The sequence below is a fragment of the Musca domestica genome, unplaced genomic scaffold, assembly GCF_030504385.1.
Source record: "Musca domestica strain aabys unplaced genomic scaffold, Musca_domestica.polishedcontigs.V.1.1 8, whole genome shotgun sequence".
NCBI lineage: Eukaryota > Metazoa > Arthropoda > Insecta > Diptera > Muscidae > Musca > Musca domestica.
In genome coordinates, this window is record NW_026712409.1 from 16,018,517 (window position 1) to 16,036,913 (window position 18,397).

Sequence of the window (18,397 nt, forward strand, 5' to 3'; positions counted from 1 at the left end):
AAAAATGCAGGGGACGGCAAAACCACATAGAACTTCTTTGCCATTTTAGTGGCTGTCTCGTATTACAACAGCGACCACAAAACCAGTTCTCTTAATTTAAACAAAGGAACAACTTGCAGTCTTTAAACCCACATCACATGCCCTCAGCAGTTTCATTTAACTTAAGCTTTCTTTGTTGGCTGGTTCTTGTTTTTTTTTTCTTTCCTTTATTTGCTTTGCTATTCTTGTGTCATCATCTTTACTTAAACAATTCGCAAGCTATTGTTTGTCTGTTGTTGTTGGTTTAATTGTTTAGCATTTTGTCAAAAATTGATTGCTAATCGGTCGTGCTGAGAATTTCATATTGGCACAGATTGACAAAAATAAAAGTCGCACACACACACAAATGTGCCAAATGTGTTAAGCCAATATTGACATTGTTGTCTTGTAGTGGCTGGAGTTGACCAGAAGTGATATAGTTTTTAATGTTGGTAAAAGAAAAAGTGGGATGTCCATCGAGAATATTCCATGAAACTTTATTGGAGAAAGTAAAACAAATTTGTGATTGAAGATGTGTTTTGTTAGAAAATTTGGTTGCATTTTAGATACCTTAACAGAGGAAGGAATCAAGTAAAGTGGTATAAACAAGTAAAAAAGCTGTAAGTTCAGCCTGGCCAAACTTCGAAACCCCTCCACCGTTTGGAACGAATTTGGCAATTAAAAATTCTCTTAAAATCTTAAAAATACCGAATGTAGCCGTTATATTAGGGTCTACACGACGATGTGGACCCGCACAAACAATTTCCTGTCAAAGGCTGTAGTATCCATTACAAACTTCAAATACTAAATTTGAAACAATTCCGGTGAAAAAAGTCGCTAAAATCATCAAAATACCGAATATTGGGAGGTTCCAGTATGTGGGGGCTATACGAAGACGTACACCTGCATCGATAATTTTCTGTCGTAGGTTGCAGTATTCATTACGAACTTCAAATACCAAATTTGAAACAATTCCGGTGAAAAAAAGTCGCTAAAACCATCAAAATACAGAATATCGGCAGGTGCCGCTATATGGGAGCTATACGAAGACGTGAACCTGCATAGACAATTTTCTGTCATAGGCTGTAGTAACCATTACGAACTTCAAATGCCAAATTTGAAACAATTCCGGTGAATAATGTCGCTGAAATCATCAAAATACCGAATATCGGGAGGTACCGTTATATGGGGACTATACAAAGGCGTGGACCTGTACAGACAATTTTCTGTCTTAGTCTGTATTATCCATTACGAACTTCAAATACCAAATTTGAAACAATTCCGTTGAATAATGTCGCTAAAATCAACAAAATACCAAATATCGGGAGGTACCCTTATATGGGGGCTTTACAAAAGCGTAGACCTGCACAGACAATTTTCTGCCATAGGCGTTAGTATCCTTTACGAACTTCAAATACCAAATTTGAAACAATTCCGGTGAATAATGTCTCTTAAATCAACAAAATACCGAATAGCGGGAGGTACCGTAATATGGGGGGTATACCAAAAACGTGGACCTGCACAGACAATTTTCTGTCATAGGCTGTAGTATCCATTACGAACTTCTCACTTCCTATCGTCCTCCTAATCTTTGAATTTTGCTAGTTTTCTTCTCATTTGTTATTGACTTTCTCAACGCCTGAAAGTATGCTTTGAATTTTTCAAACTTAGTTTGTTACTTTGTGACCACAGCAAACAAAATCGCATAGAAAATAAGTTCATCACGATTTTACGCTAACAACAAATTACTTTTGATGCTTATTGGCCTTTGGCATTGGAGAAAGTAAGAGGATGGGTTCGTTTCATAAGACCCATTACAAATTATGTTTGAAAGTCAATGATGAGAGACAAATTACCGATGCCACTTTTCCTTTGGCCAAAGAAGTGATGGATGTAAATGGTATTTGTACTTCAAGTGAACCTTCAAGTGAAAAAAAAAAAAAAACACTTAAACCAAGGTTAGGTAGAGTGGTTATGGAACATAAGTTAATTGAAAAGAGGGTGCGGATACAAAAGAAGTATATGAAAAAAAAAAACATATTTCCAAGAAAATCTGTCAATTAGAGAGGATCACTTGATACGGCCAAAAAATGCCTCATCGAAATAACGATTTTGGACCCTACGTCTCTTTGGACAGGACATTTGGAGTCGATCTTGCGATGTCCGTCCGTCTGGCTTGTGCGGTCACTCACTCTCGAAGGGAGTATCCGATTTGGTCGAAACTTGGTACATCGTAATATTATTATCAAATTTAGATCGAATTGAGAGATCGGCAATATCGGTCACTCCTTCACAAAAGGTCGACATTTTCAAAAACAAAAAAAAAATATTTTACTGCACAAAAACAGAAAGGATAATCCGATTTTGCTCCAACTTTGCAAATCCTAATATTTTTATCAGTGCTAGGTCAGGTGCGAAAATGGACAATGTTTTCCAGAAAAAAGTTATTCGTGATGGAATTCAAGCGTGATAGTGTGATTTCTTTATATTTGGCTGGAAAGCCACAAGTGCCTATCGTTAGAACACTCCAGCATTTAAATGTGAATACATCTTTTATGTCTCGTACCATCGCTCGTTACCGTGACTCTGATAGCGTAGCCCGATGTCAAGAAAGTAAACGAAAGAAAACATCAGCAGAAATGGTTCGAAAAGTAAAGAAGCGACTTGATCGAAGGCCGCGTCGAAAAATGGCTCCTGTGCTGAAAATATCTCAATATTCCATTCGGGAAATATTGAAAAATAAGCTCGGGGTAAAGCCATTGAAATTCCAAAAAGTGCAAGAACTTACACCGCAACAGAAAGAAAATAGACTCAAATGAGCTAAAGGATTGCTTCGATTTGCCGAAAGTGGTGAACTGCCGAATTTGGTTTTCTCCGTCTCCGATGAGTATTTTGAAAAGCAAGGTTGGCACTAAAAAATACCTAAAGTGACACCACTACAAGCAAGTGCTTCGCCGGAAATGGGCCAAAATACCGCTGAGCAAAATTCGGGCAGCGTGTAACGGTTTCATTGGCCTTTGAAGCCATAATTCGTGCCAAAGGTGACCAATTCGAACAAATCTAAAATTATTTTAAAATTTGATGTTATTTCCGACATTTTTTGCTCTCATTCAATAAAATTTCAAAAATGTAAAAACTATGGTAAAATTATGTAAAAATTATTATGAAATTGGCAATTTAAATCACCTAGCTTTATTAAAACCGATAATTATTAATAACCGTACCAAAAAGGAAACTGAGATTCACATTTGTCTGTCATAAATCTTTCATCACTTCTATAGAGTTAGACTAGAGGGGACTTTCCGTACACAAAATGTCTTGGTTTCGTCCATGGTAGAAGAATATAGGTAGATGCATCAACGCTTGGGAACATTGATATGTCAAAATTTTAAATGTTTTTTTTTTTCGAAAATAAGTAAATTTTTATATGTTTTCTTATATGACGCAAATCGGAGGTTGTAATGTTATGAATTTTTCAACAACTTTTACAAATGTCAATGATTTTTCATTCAATATTTTCAATTCCAAAATCGGTTTGACATTTCATTGTACCAGCTGCTGTGTCGATGCGACTACCTGTATTATTATACCAGGGTTTTTATACCCTCAGCCATATGGCTACAGAGGGAATATATCATTTGATACGGTCAAAACGTGCCTAGTCGAAATAACGGTTTTAGACCCTAGGTCTCTTTGGACCAAATCCGTTTCAGAACATTTGGAGTCGATCTAGCGATGTCCGTCCGTCTGTTTGTCTGGCTGGCTGGTACGCACGATAACTCTTGAAGGCAGTATCCGATTTGGTCCAAACTTGGTACATCGTAATATTTTTGTCAAACTTAGATCGAGTTCGTAAATGGGCAATATCGGTCAACTCCTTCTGGTACCTCCGCCACAAAAGGTCGAAATTTTCAAAAAATATTTTTTGCACAGAAATAGAAGCGATAACCCGATTTAGCTCAAACTTTGCAAATCTTAATATTTGCGTAAGTGCTAGGTCAAGTGTAAAAATGGACAATATCGGCCCACTCCTTCTGTTACCTCCCCCACAAAATTTTAAATAATTACAACTCTCATAAAATGTGTTGTAAGAGTCCGATTGTCTTCAAATTTCACACATCCCAATATTTATATTAACCCAAGGTCTGGTGTTAAGGTGGAATATATCGGTCCACTCCTTCTGGTACCTCCCACACAAATGATCGAGATTTTCAAAAAAATATATTTTTTCTGCACAGAAAGAGAATCGATAATCCGATTTTGTTCCAACTTTGCAAATCCTGATATTTACGTCAGTTCTAGGTCAGGTGCAAGAATGGATAATGTAGGTCTACTCCATCAAGTACCTCCCCCACAAAAGGTCGAAATTTTGAATATTCATCAGGCTCTTAAAACACTTAAACACGATTCCATTCAGACTTGGCACGTCTCAATATTTTCATAAAGATCTTTTATATAGATGGTAGAGATCGGACCATTCGTTCTGGTACCTCCCACACAATGGACCTAAGTTTTGAGTATTAAAAACGAGCAAAGAATCCGAAATAAACATCCGGTTCTCTTCATATTAAATACGTCCATTATTTCTACTAACTCAAGATCTGGTGTGAAGATGGGATATATCGGTCCACTACTTCTGGTACCTCCCCCACAAAAGGTCAAAATTTTGAGTAATTATGAAGCTCATAAAACGCAAAATTAACATCCGAATCTATTCACACTTGGATGATGTATTTTATCTGTATTAGATGAAGTGTGAAAATGGAATACTTCGGTCCGCTATATATGTTACCTGACGCATATTTCCATTTTCCGAAAAGGTGCACATACCTCATATAAAGTACAAGAAGTAGTCGATATAGTCCAAATCTGTCACGTTCATAACTCAAGGTGGGGGTATACATCCGTCGGCAAAACCGACTGATACTATTTTACTTGTTTTCTATAAGAACACATTCTCATTTTCCGGCCGACAATCTCATATTGCATACCCAAGGAATGTGTGTAAGAAGATCTTGGTGTGGTTCAAATTTATTCGTTCATATGATCTTTTGCATTTTCCTGCTCAGCGTATTTCAATAATACAACAACAAATACGACATGAGAGACATTACAACAAATTTGCCATGAGTACAAAAAAAAATTATTTTATGTTTTTCATACTCTCTGTCATGTTCCGGCTATTCTTCCCACAAACCACAAGATACTTGCACAATATCCCGCTAAAGTCATAGGCAGCTATTCCGCCCCATCTCCCCCCTTATACATTGTGGCCCCCATTCCAGCAAAATATGTTGTTTTTTTTTGTAAACAACAATAGAAGCACAATTTGATATGGAGCGGCAAAGCTTCGTATGTGTGAATGAGTTGAGTGAATTCACACAACAGCAGCCTGGATGGACTTCAGAACAATGGAACTGTTCTGAATGAAATCAGTCTGGAATGCGAATTCAAAAGTGTAACAACGAGGGAAATTTGAATACCAAAAATTATGAGAAGATTTATTATTTTGAATTAAAAGGAAGAGAAAAAAAATTTAAGAAGAGTAAAAAAGAGGAAAAGAAATTGAAAGTGAAATATTAAAAGAAAAAAAGATAAATAAGTGAAATTCTTACGAAATCTCTATGATGCCATAAAAAATACGAAATTTCGTACAACAAAATTGCAGTGCCGTGCAACAACAAGTAGCACACATAAAATACAAGAACAAAAAACAATTTCATTCATCTCTATTGCACAGAGAGTTCACTCGGCAATTAATCCAAAATAAACAACATCTGGCCCCCAAGAACAACAACAACTACAACAAAACCATGCAACACATTTCCAAATTGGTTAGTTTTTGAAAGAAAAAAAAAACACAAATTATGAATTTCTTGAAATTTCTATAAAAAAATGATTTGAATTTAAAATTACAACAACTAAAGAGGATGAAAATAAAAAAATTGAGAAACAACAACATGAATTAAATATTAAATTGAAATTACACTAACAAGAAAAGTTGACACAAATCACGGCCAGTGGTTCACATTTCTTCAAAAGATAAGACTAAGGCTGGCTGGCGGACTGACTAAATCACCAAACAGAACCAGAGCAAGAGATTATTTTTTGAATATTGAAAAAAAAAAAATAACAACAAACGAAACATGATGTGTCCCAATCATGCCTTGATTCCTCTGGGTATTGTTTATGTTCCGGTGACTTTTTTTCGGTTATGATGTCAAGGCGCCAGCCAACAGCATCGTAAATTTTATTTCAATGTTATTTCCCACGTTTTTCGATTGTTGTTGTTGTTTTTACACATATGTAATTATTGATTTGTAACTGATTAGAATATTTATATTGTTGTTATTTCTAATGCAACAATTAAATCGGGAATGACCTTCGAAAAAGTACCAACAACCTCCGAAGGCCTTGCAAAAGCATTAAAAACATTAGGATCACCATTAAAATAAGAGAAAGCTTCACTTCCTCTAAGGCGAAAGTACATAAGAGGACGGCTGATTTCTTCGTAATAGAACAAAGGGCTTAAGGGTGGCCGAGTTCAAATTATGGGACGAACTTGAGTGCATATTACAGTTGTGGGTAACAAATATAACAAATCGGATGAGCAATATATATATGGGAGCTATAGCTATATCTGAACCGATCTTCACCAAATTTGACATACTAGCTTCTAGACTCAATTCGGTCGTAAGTGCCAAATTCCATCCCATTTGGCCAAATATTAGACGTTCGGTGCACAATAAAAGGTAAATCGGACGAAGTTATATATGGGAGCTATATCCAAATCTGAACCGATCTCGATAAAATTTGGCAAATGTATTTCTGAGCTGTATTTGATATATTTCCCCAAATATTGTTGTTATATCTAAATTTTGACCGATTTCAATAGGGTCTGTGCAAAATTTCATCTGGATAGGGCAATAAATGCGAACTGTACTTTGTTAACAAAAATACATGGACAGACAGACAGACGGACGGACGGATGGACGGACATGCATAAATCAACTCAGAATGTGATTCTATGCAGATCATCAAAAGGAACTATGGGTATATCTCGTTTCCTTTTGCCTGTTACAAAATAAATGCACAAAGACATAATACCCTGACCACCTTGTGGTGTAGGGTATAAAAACAGCCCACAAATGATGTGCTAGAAAAAAGTCTCTTTATGTATTATCACCTCTAAAAGTAGCATTGAAAAATTACAACAACTTCGAATTGAAAATGTGCCTGAAATCTACGAAGTCTCTGACTCTATGAATATACAAAACAGGAGAACAATGTTGGAATTTTTCTGAAAGAGAGATTTACGATCAATTTAGATTAGGTTGACATTACCTAGTACGAATAACTCTTCCCTTTGGTAGTGTTACGGAAAATTGAGCTACCTTTGGTCACAAAAATTATGAACCTACATCTAGGGTGACCAACGAGATTATGGACAAAAATGCATGTGAGTGTGTGAAAAAGGTTATTTATATGAGAATTTATAACAGTACACCTTAAACAAGTCCATTGAATAGGTCAACTATATTGTGTTTACATTTTCATACGTTGGGCGCCACCAACATTCGGGGAGCAATTTGAGTTCAGGGGCTATGTTTGGCCCATTTTGAAAGTTTTATCACAGGTAGGTATTGTTACCCTGATTACAGCAGATTAATTGTTTCGTGGAGGAGCAGAAGAACGAAACGAAATTTTACTCCCCCCCCAAAAAAAAAAACACACAACGCCATATATCAGGACAAACCAAGTATAGCCCTTAAATCAACATAAGCCACACTCGTTTACGTTGGGCGCCACTCAAAATTTCAAGCACACATTATGGCTAAGACCACACGTTTGACGCCACTTAAGACTAGAAAAAGTTTATTGATATTTTCAGTTGATTGAGTTGTTAACATTCGTTTGGGCGCCATCAAAAGCTCAAAAATGGCGACCAATCAATCAATGTGGTTTGTATGTACCGCTATACGAATCTTACGTGAACAATGCATATTTTAATTTTATCGATAATTTAATCGATAATTTTATCGATATTTTCACTTGATTAAGTTTTTAACATTTTACTAAAGTTGGGCGCCACTTAAAATCTCCAACATAGCGAAAAATCAATAATTTTATTAGAAATTATATATACCGTTACGTGAATTGTGCATGATCTAAATTCTCACACTTTGGGCGCCACCTAAGACTAGAAAATTTTTTATAAATATTTTAAGCTTTTAACACTCGGTTACGTTGAGCCCCACTCATGGTGACAAATCTAACAGGGTGAACAGCTGGTGAACATTGTACATTATCAATTCTGTCAATTCATTCAAACACGTTGGGCGCCACCGCAAAGACTAGAAAATATCGATGAATCAAACTTGAATTTAAGTTGATCAATTTATTAATATTCTGCTACGTTGGGAGTTACTCCAAATATCGAACATTGCGACAAATCAATTAATTTAGTCAAATATTATGGCTAAGTACGATAGTATTCAAGGAACTTATATTAAACAATTGTGTAAGCAAAGAATTTTATAATCGAACGCCAGCTGGTTCGTTAGGACATCCACAATTCAGCTGGAAGAATGGTTGTGAAACAACGAAATCATAAGTGTAACACCATATCCCTTACATATATAATATACCAAATACATAGTTGGAAGACTAAAAATTAAAAATAGTAACGCCGGGAATCGGAAGGATACCACTTCTTGAGGACGATATAAAACAATGGGTCTATATGATTTATTGGAAGAAATAATTCACCCTTTAAGCCTAGACAAATTGAAAGATACAACTTGAGTTGAAAAACAAGTTAAAAAGCAGTAAGTTCGGCCGAGTCGAACTTTGAATACCCTCCACCATTTGGAAAGAATTTGAAAATTTTTAAAAAATAAAATTCGTTAAAAATTCTATTAAAAACTTAAAAATATAACCGAATATAAGCGTTATATTGGGGTCTATACGACGTGGACCCACAGAGGCATTGTTGATTATATATTAAAGTATATAGGGAGGTACCGTTATGTCCGAGCTATACGAAGACCTGGACCTGCATAGACAATTTTCTGTCACAGACTGTAGCATCCATTACGAACTTCAAATTCGACATCTCAAACAATTTCGGTGGGTATTGTACCTAAACTCGTCAAAATACCGAATATAGGGAGGTACTGGTATATGGGCCTATACGAAGACCTGGACCTGCACAGACAATTTTCTGTCTTAGGCTGTAGTGTCCATTTCGAACTTCAGATACCAAATTTGAAACAATTCCGGTGAATAATGTCGCTAAAATCATCAAAATACCGAATATAGGGAGGTACCGTTATATGGGGGCTATACGAAGACGTGGACCTGCACAGACAATTTTCTGTCTTAGGGTGTAGTATCCATTTTGAACTTCAAATACTAAATTTTAAATTACTTACGGGAAAAAGGTCGCTAAAATCATCAAAATACCGAATATCGGGAGGTACCGTTATATGGGGGCTATACGAAGACGTGGACCTGCACAGACAATTTTCTGTCCTAGGTTGTAGTATCCATTTCGAACTTCAAATACCAAATTTGAAACAATTCCGGTAAATAATGTCGCTAAAATCATCAAAATACAGAATATTGGAGGTATCGTTATAGGAGGGCTATATGAAAACGTGGACCTATATGACCCATTTACGAACTTAACCTGCATACTGACAAAATAAACAAAATTTTAGCCTTCTATCTCAATTCGTTCGAAAGATAGCGTGATTACAACAGACAGACGGACATCGCTAAATCGTCTTAGAATTTTACGCCGATCAAGTTCGTTCTCCACTAAAAAACAAATGTTGTTTTATAAAAACAACAACAATGGGATTAAGCCTGACGATTTTTGTTAGGTCTGGCATTAGTATTTCGAGGAGTTACAAACGGAATGACAAAGTTAATATACCCTCCATAGAATGGTGGAGGGTATAATAACTGCGTGCGCTTTCGGCCACATTGGGCGCCATATTGAAATAACCTTTTGGCTCTTGACTATTTTTAAAGTTGGTAATTTAAATACTAGACTAATATAGATTTTTTGGGGGGAGAAATGCACCCTTTAAGGCTTCAAATGAACTTGAATTGAACGTTGGGCGCCATAATCGTAATAATGTAATTATATTAAAATTGGTTTGGTTTTTTTGTAGAGAAAAACTCTATTATCCGCTATATGTATAAGTTATTTTACGTGCAAAAATATTTATATTTTTTTAATGGAAACATATTCCTTTACACAAAACAGTGGCATAAAACAAAAAAGGACCGTTTTTACCCTTACTATTTTTGGAACTTTTACCATTTTTAAAAAAGTAAAGGAGCAAGATAATAATTTTCCATTTTTCTCTTTCAGCTTATACATGATTTTCTAAAATGGCTGAAAATATTTATTATCCTGGCAAGCTTGGGCAGTCACAACATTGCCGCAAATGCAGCCAAAATCCTGGGAATCTTCCCGCATGCCAGTGAAAGTCATTTTATGCTGATGCGAACATTTATGATGGAATTGGCACGAAGGGAGCATAATGTGACCATATTTACCAGTCATCGTTTGGACGATCGCCTGGATAATCTAAGGGAAATTGTTGTGGAACCAGAATTTCCATTTTGGAAGGAGGGTAGGTATAGGAAATTCCTCAAATTTTTACTATTCTAAAATTGTATCTCCCGTCCCTTCATGCAGTTCAAAAACAATCCGGCACCAAGGATCTCCAGGAACTTAGTAAAGTTGGCGATGAAAAACTCGTCAAATATTTAGCCCATGCTGGCCATTCGCTAATGGATTATTTCCTGAGTAATTATCAAGTCAAAGATATCTTGGATACACCACCGGAACAATTCGATTATGATTTGATAATTGTGGACTTGTTTTATACGGAGGCTCTGTTGGCTTTAGGTTATTACTTTCGAACACCCGTTGTGGGTATTGTGAGTTCGGATTTTGCAAATTATATGGAACGGGTACAGGAGATTGTGGTACCATCAGCATGTTTACCCTACAATTTGGAGAATTATGATACGAGCATTGGATTTTGGCAAAGATTGGATAATATTAAGCAATGCCGGAGACGCCGTGACGCATTCATTTCGGAACATTATGCCAAACAGGAGCAGGTGATCCGGAAATATTTGCCACAGCTGCAAGGTAAGGAAATTTCGAGTTGAATCACTAAAAGCAAGGGGTTTAAGGCATTATTTTGTTACTATTCAAGGGGCTAAGAAACTTTTTATTTGTAGTGACTTAGACGTCGGGCGCCACTTATAAGTTAGAAAATATGAAAAATGTCAACTTGACTTTAGAATGCCAAATATTATTAGCTAAATCTACACCCGGATAGGTAGGAGGAGGTACCAGAAGAAATGGTCCGATATCTACCATCTTTATAACAGATCTTGTGTTGATAGAAATATTTTTATGTGCCAAGGTTGAATGGAATCGGAAGTTAATTCCCCATTTTATGAGCTTCATGGATAATTAAAAATTTGAACCTTTGTGGGAAAGTACCAGAAGGAGTGAATTGATATGTCCCATCTTCATATCAGACCTTGGATAAATAAATATATTGTGATGTATGTAATTTGAAGAGCCGGATGCTGGTTTCGGATTTTATAATCGTTTCGGTTATTCAAAATTTTGACCCTTTGTGGAGGAGGTACCAGAAGGAGTAACCGATATATTCCATCTTTACACCAGACCTTGGGTCAATAAAATAAAAGTATGGTGATGTGTGTAGTTTGAAGATAATCGAGCACTTACATTAATTTTAATAAGAGTTATAATTATTCAAAATTTTGACCCATTGTGGTGGCGGTACTGGATGGAGTGAACCGATATTGTCCATTTTCGCACCTAACGTAGCATTGATGCAAATATTAGGATTATCAAAGATGGAGCAAAATCACACTGTCCTTTCACTTTCTATACAGAAAATCTATTTTTCGAAAATTTCGACCTTCCTTGGGGGGGGGAGGTACCAGAAGGAGTGGACCGATATATTCCATCTTAACACCAGACCTTATGCTAGTATAAATATTGGGATGTGTGAAATTTGAAGACAATCGGACACTTACACCACATTTAATAAGAGTTATAATTATTCAAAAATTTGAGACTTTGTGGGGGAGGCACTGACCTGACTTAGCACTGATGCAAATGTTAGGATTTTCAAAGTTCGAGCAAAATTAGATTATCGTTATCGACGGACGGACGGACGGACCTATGGTCTAAAACCGTTATTTCGATAAGATACGTTTTGGCCTTGTCAAATGATATATACCCTCTGTAACAATATGGCTGAGGGTATAAAAATTGCTGACTATTTCTTCTACATAAATATTAGGAAATTATCACGACTCACACATTGGGCGCCACTTATAGCCTAACATATAAAAAAGCCAAAGTTGGCTTTTAAAATCAAACTACTTAAAATATTAACTAATTTTTAATTCCCTCAAATTCACACGTTGGGCGCCACCAGCACAAGGGGATCTGATCTGATCTAGATAATCCTTTTAACAACTTCACACATGTTGGGCGCCACTTTAAGATATCGACAATTTAAGTTAAGCTTTTAAATCAAATATCTTTCCTTCTGACCGTTCGATATTATAGCTTTCCTCGAATCTTAATGATTTTTTTTTTTCAAATATCTGCATTTTGACACTTTGGGCGCCACTTAGTGACTGTAAAATATCGACAACTAAAACTTGAGGTTTAAAACCAAATATACCATTTCCATATACTTTAGGTATTATCCATGAAAATATCTGTTCAAAAACATAGAACCTAATTGAAATGTTGGGCGCCACTAAAGTGTGGCTAGAATAGATTGATCGAAATTGTATTTATAAAAGTAGCAGTGTCTTTAAATTTCTTACGTTGGGCGCCACTTACAAGTCGTTAAACTTGGTGAATTGAAAGTGTATTTGTAAAAGTAAATGTGTATACACTCGTTTATGTTAAATAAGCAGGGGATCTGATCTTATCTTATCTAGTTAATTCTTTAAACAACTTCATATACGTTGGGCGCCACTTTAAGATGTGAACAATCTAAATTTGTATTTTCAATTAATTATGTGTACTGCTGTCCCGACTGGCTTAAATCTTCATGATTTTTCAAAAATATCTATTTTTCCCCCATTTGGGCACCACTGAGTTATTAGAAAATATCGAATAATCAAATTTGGTTTTTAAAACCAAATATGCCATTTCCGGAGACTTTTGATATCACCCAGCATTTATACATGCAAATGTCTGACTAAAAACGTAGAATATAATTTACACGTTGGGCGCCACTTAAAGTTAATAGAATAAGATACACCGAAAACGTATTTATAAAAGAAACCATAGACAAGCTATGCTAAATAATAGCTGAAATCTTAAATCTAAATGATTTTTTGAACATCTATCCCATGTTGGTCGCCAATATCAAAATACCAATTAATTGACGGCATATATGCTTAAATTCAACTACGTTAGCTACTAGACAACGTTCGTAATTTGCACGATTTAATTAATATTCTCAATCTCTTACGTTGGGCGCCACTTTATAGGAAATATTAATAAATGGCATGCAGTTTTTAATTACAAGTACTTTTAAATCATTTTGTTATTTACAACACAAGGCCGTTGCTCAGGCCATTTTTAATTAACTCTATTTAAAACGACTGCATCAAGTATGAAGTTATATTTGAAGTGCGAATTGTTAAATCTCCAAACTAACCTTATGTAGCTATTCACACGCATTGGGCGCCACTTAATCTTTTGTTTTTCCTAATCTTAATAATATTTAATAATAATAATAATAATAATAATAATAATAATAATAATAATAATAATAATAATAATAATAATAATAATAATAATAATAATAATAACAATAATAATTAATATTTTACTGACCGCATTGGGCGCCAATTTAGCTTTTAATGTTCTTAAGTATTGACATTGTTATCCTCATTTAATTTTCCCTTTGGGTTTCTTCTCCACAGGTCAAATACCATCCATTGTTGAACTTCAGTCGAATCTAGCTTTACTTTTGGTCAACGATTACTACCCCCTGGCCACACCGAAACCTCTGATACCAAACATAATACCCGTCGGAGGATTACAAATACGTGCACCGCGTGAGCTGCCATGGCATGTCAGGCGCTTCCTCGATGAGGCCCGTTCCGGTGTGGTATATGTAAATCTAGGCGATGAACAACTTTGCAGTGAAATTCCCAAAGAAAGAATGGAAGTACTGCTGCATGTCTTTAGCAAACGTGATGAACGTTTCCTGATGACATGTCATGATCTGAAGAAAATCGATGGATTACCCAAGAATGTTATGCTCAATCATTTAGTGCCACAGACGGATATTTTGGCCCATCCTCACATTAAGCTGTTCATTATGAATGGCGATTTAATGGCTCTGCAAGAGGCTATAATACGTCATGTTCCCATTGTGGGTATACCATTGTTCGACAATGAATTGGAAAATGTCCAAACTGCTGAGAAGCTGCAAATTGGTCTACGCATTGATTATGCCAATTTCACAGAGGCTTCCCTGAATTGGGCATTGGACGCCATGGCCAATAAGGAGTTTTATGTTTTGAATATTCGTGACATCTCGAAAATATATCGCGATCGGCCATTGGGTGGTCTGGCAAGTGCCCTATTTTGGTTGGATTACATCTTGCGCTACGGCAGCCAGCCCTTGAAGACCCAAGGCATTGGCATGCCTTTGGATCAAATGCATTTAAGTGATCTTATGATTTATAATTTCTTGTTACTACTACTCACATTGGCATCTCTGGTGGGCCTGTATTTCTTGGGACTGTTCCTATGGAGGAAACGCCAAACGGAGAAAATGTTTTCAAAACTAAATTAGTTTTTTAAGATAATTTTAAGAATAAAGAGCTTTTATTTTCTAAGAAAGTAAAATGTGAGTTTTTATTATTTGAAAAAAAAGTGATATACGAGGGCAGTTCAAAAAGTCTGGGACTTAGCTAGCTATGCTTTTCAATTATATGAAATATACGAATAATGAGATTTAATAGCTACTCTTTCCGCATATTATATTTTGGAACGAATTTGGCAATTTTTTTTAAAAATAAAATCCGTTAATTTTTTTTAAATATTAAATCTATGCGACCACGTGTACCTGCATAGGCAACCTTTGTCATAAGCCATTACAATATTCAAATGCGAAACTTGGAAAAAATCGATGAATAATGTAGGTAAAATCATCAAAAATACCGAATATAGGGAGGTACCATTATATGGGGGCTATTCGAAGACGTGGAACTGCACAGACGATATTCTGTCTTAGGCTGTAGTATCCATTACGAACTTTAAATACCAAAATTGAAACAATTCTGCAGAATAATGTTGCTAAAGTCATCGAAATACCGTATTTCGGGAGGTACCGTTATATGGGGGCTATAAGAAGACGTGGACCTGCACAGACAATTTTCTGTCATAGCCTGTAATATCCATTACGAACTTCAAATACCAAATTTGAAACAATTCCGGTGAATAATGTCGCTAGAATCGTCAAAATACCGAATATCAGGAGGTACAGTTATATGGGGGCTATACCAAAACCTAGACCTACATTGCCAATTTTCAATACCAAAAGTTCTGCTGACATAATATAAATTTAAGTAATATTGTATCATTCTACTTCAATTCATTCGGAAGCTAGATTGATTTCCACAGACGGACAGACAACGCTAAATCGACATAGAATTTTATGCTGATCAAGAATATATATACTTTGTGGGGTCTAAAATGTATATTTCGTGGTGTTACAAACATAATGACAAACTTAATATACTCTCCATACTATGGTGGAGGGTATAATATTCGAAAATGATAAATCATTTCCAAATATATAACTAATTTGCCAATGATCCTACCTCATTAATTGTGCCACGGTTTTACAATTTGGATAATAGGTAAACAAACGGAACGATTTTTATTTCTGTTACAGTTTGTGTGCACCTAGTTGATTTTTTGGTTATATACATATATTCAGGTTACATTTAATGTCCAATTGATATCAATTATCAGTTTTTTGTTGTCAAATGATTAAAAATTACACAAAAACATTTTTTTCAAGAAGTTTCTCACTCTCCGCTACGTTTACGTCACTACCACAAACCCACTTCTACGTCATGCACTAATCACAACAAGTTGTTGGTTACTCACTATTGGTTACCCATATTTTGTTGTCAACCATATGACTTTTATTCCTATCCATCAACCCTTGCGAGAAGAAATTACTGTTTTCCACTTGGTCCCACAAGAAAACCTCACATATTTTGGAGCCTTCTTTCCAAAAGAAAACAGGTATTTGTCAATCACTGCGACAGCAACAAATATTACAACCTATTTAACACACGGCTGACATGTTAATATGGCATTTGTTTTGCTTACACAACTTTAGGAGGGCGACATGGCTACAACCGAGGAATATGAGGAGACGGTGCCAATGAATGGCATGGTGTCCATGTACACTTGCAAAAGATGCAACAAGGTATGTACGAAACTCCCATTGGGTTTTCCATTGCTCGTTCGAGTTTTATTCACATTTCTTTAATTTCGCAGATATTCCCTTGCAAGCGCGACCAGCTTTTACACAAAAAGGAAGTCCATTCACAAACCAAGTCATCGTACGAATGCAAAATGTGCCAGAAATATTTCTGCAATAGCGGCAATTTGGAACGCCACATGAAGGTGCACAACGATGTGCGCCCCTTTGTCTGTCGCATCTGCGGCAAGGCATTTGCCCAGTCAGTGAATTTAAATCGCCACTATTCCGTGCATAATGGCGAACGACCATATCAGTGTTCTTTTTGTACAAAATCATTTACCCAGCAATCCAATATGCAGCGTCATCAGCTAACCCACACGGGAGAGAAACCATTCCGTTGTAAACGTTGCGGCCGCTACTTTTCGCAACGGGTTAATCTTAAGAAACACATTATGGGTCATTTGAACACGAAACCCTATTCCTGTAGGATTTGTGAGAAATCCTTCATACAACTGGGCAATTTTAAAAAGCATTTGCATTCACATGTCAAGGAGGGTATGGACATCGATATGAAGGCAACCATTGAAGAGGCCCAGGCCATTGCAAAACAAAATCTAGAATTAGCTGATGAACAGCCAGTGTAAGTAGTCTGATCTTGCACAAATATTCACATAAACTAATGATTCCGTTTGAACAATTAAAAGGGGGTTTGAATGTGCCGTATGCCGTTCCGTTTTTAACAATTTCACCGATTTCGAAATGCATGAAGGCGAATGCAATGAAAATGCCCAATCGGCCCTTGAGCAGAAATTCAACCCAGACCAGATCCATGAGGTGATTGTTGAAGAAACTTCCGAACATGTCGATGATCATATGTTACCCATTGAGACGGGTGCAAGTTTGGGCACCTATGCTCCCTTGAAATTTAGTGTATCCCAATTGGATACTCATGAAATTATCATTGAGACCAGCCGATAAAAAGGTAAACAAACAAACAATCACAGAGACATACACAAACACAGGCAGAGCAGAGACATATACCAAGTACGTAACACACAGATGTACGTAAATATGAACAGGTTTGGGAGCCAAGCCAAAGAGGCGCGCAAAAATCCATATTTTTGCCGTCTTTGTAATTTTTTTTCTTGTTTAGTTCAAATAATTTTAAAAATTAAAGTAATATTAATTCAATAAAAAAACAATGAATAAAATAATAATAAAGAATGAAGAAAAATATTCATTAAATAAAAACTTGGATTTTTCTTAGACGCTAGAAGTGTAATAAACTGATTATTTACTCATTATAACTATTACTATTCGATTTTCAAACAGAATGGTAACGGTTTTTACGAGATTTAAATTTCAAAACGACATTGGGGCAATTGAGAAGACTGAACTATATAAAGAGTGATTTGTTAAGAGCTTGATAACTTAAAAAAAAAACGCATAAAATTTGCAAAATCTCATCGGTTCTTTATTTGAAACGTTAGATTGGTCCATGACATTTACTTTTTGAAGATAATTTCATTTAAATGTTGACCGCGGCTGCGTCTTAGGTGGTCCATTCGGAAAGTCCAATTTTGGGCAACTTTTTCGAGCATTTTGGCCGGAATAGCCCGAATTTCTTCGGAAATGTTGTCTTCCAAAGCTTGAATAGTTGCTGGCTTACTTCTGTAGACTTTAGACTTGACGTTGCCCCACAAAAAATAGTCTAAAGGCGTCAAATCGCATGATCTTGGTGGCCCACTTGCCGGTCCATTTCTTGAGATGAATTGTTCTCCGAAGTTTTCCCTCAAAATGGCCATAGAATCGGGAGCTATGTGGCATGT

At 36.0% G+C, this 18,397-nt stretch overlaps 2 protein-coding genes across 2 annotated transcripts; both read left to right on the plus strand.

Moving 5' to 3' along the window:
* Positions 1-5,568: 5,568 nt before the first annotated feature.
* Positions 5,569-14,974, plus strand: LOC101900184 (UDP-glycosyltransferase UGT4). Its single transcript, XM_005177086.4, has 4 exons — positions 5,569-5,852; positions 10,403-10,667; positions 10,733-11,194; positions 14,041-14,974. The coding sequence occupies exons 1-4, from the start codon at positions 5,832-5,834 to the stop codon at positions 14,919-14,921; spliced, it is 1,629 nt and encodes a 542-aa protein (XP_005177143.1). The 5' UTR covers positions 5,569-5,831; the 3' UTR covers positions 14,922-14,974.
* Positions 14,975-16,238: 1,264 nt separating this feature from the next.
* On the plus strand, positions 16,239-17,819 carry LOC101890178 (zinc finger protein 239). Its single transcript, XM_005177019.4, has 4 exons — positions 16,239-16,384; positions 16,482-16,571; positions 16,643-17,208; positions 17,273-17,819. Exons 2-4 carry the CDS (start codon positions 16,491-16,493, stop codon positions 17,544-17,546), a joined length of 921 nt encoding a protein of 306 aa, XP_005177076.1. The 5' UTR covers positions 16,239-16,384; positions 16,482-16,490; the 3' UTR covers positions 17,547-17,819.
* Positions 17,820-18,397: the final 578 nt, after the last annotated feature.

Coding starts and splice junctions, on each gene's coding strand:
- LOC101900184 (XM_005177086.4), top strand. CDS start 5,832: ATGCAACACATTTCCAAATTG. Junction 5,853..10,402: donor TGCAACACATTTCCAAATTG/GTTAGTTTTTGA, acceptor TTTCTCTTTCAG/CTTATACATGATTTTCTAAA. Junction 10,668..10,732: donor ATTTCCATTTTGGAAGGAGG/GTAGGTATAGGA, acceptor CCCTTCATGCAG/TTCAAAAACAATCCGGCACC.
- LOC101890178 (XM_005177019.4), top strand. CDS start 16,491: ATGGCTACAACCGAGGAATATGAGGAGACGGTGCCAATGAATGGCATG. Junction 16,572..16,642: donor CTTGCAAAAGATGCAACAAG/GTATGTACGAAA, acceptor TTAATTTCGCAG/ATATTCCCTTGCAAGCGCGA. Junction 17,209..17,272: donor TTAGCTGATGAACAGCCAGT/GTAAGTAGTCTG, acceptor AACAATTAAAAG/GGGGTTTGAATGTGCCGTAT.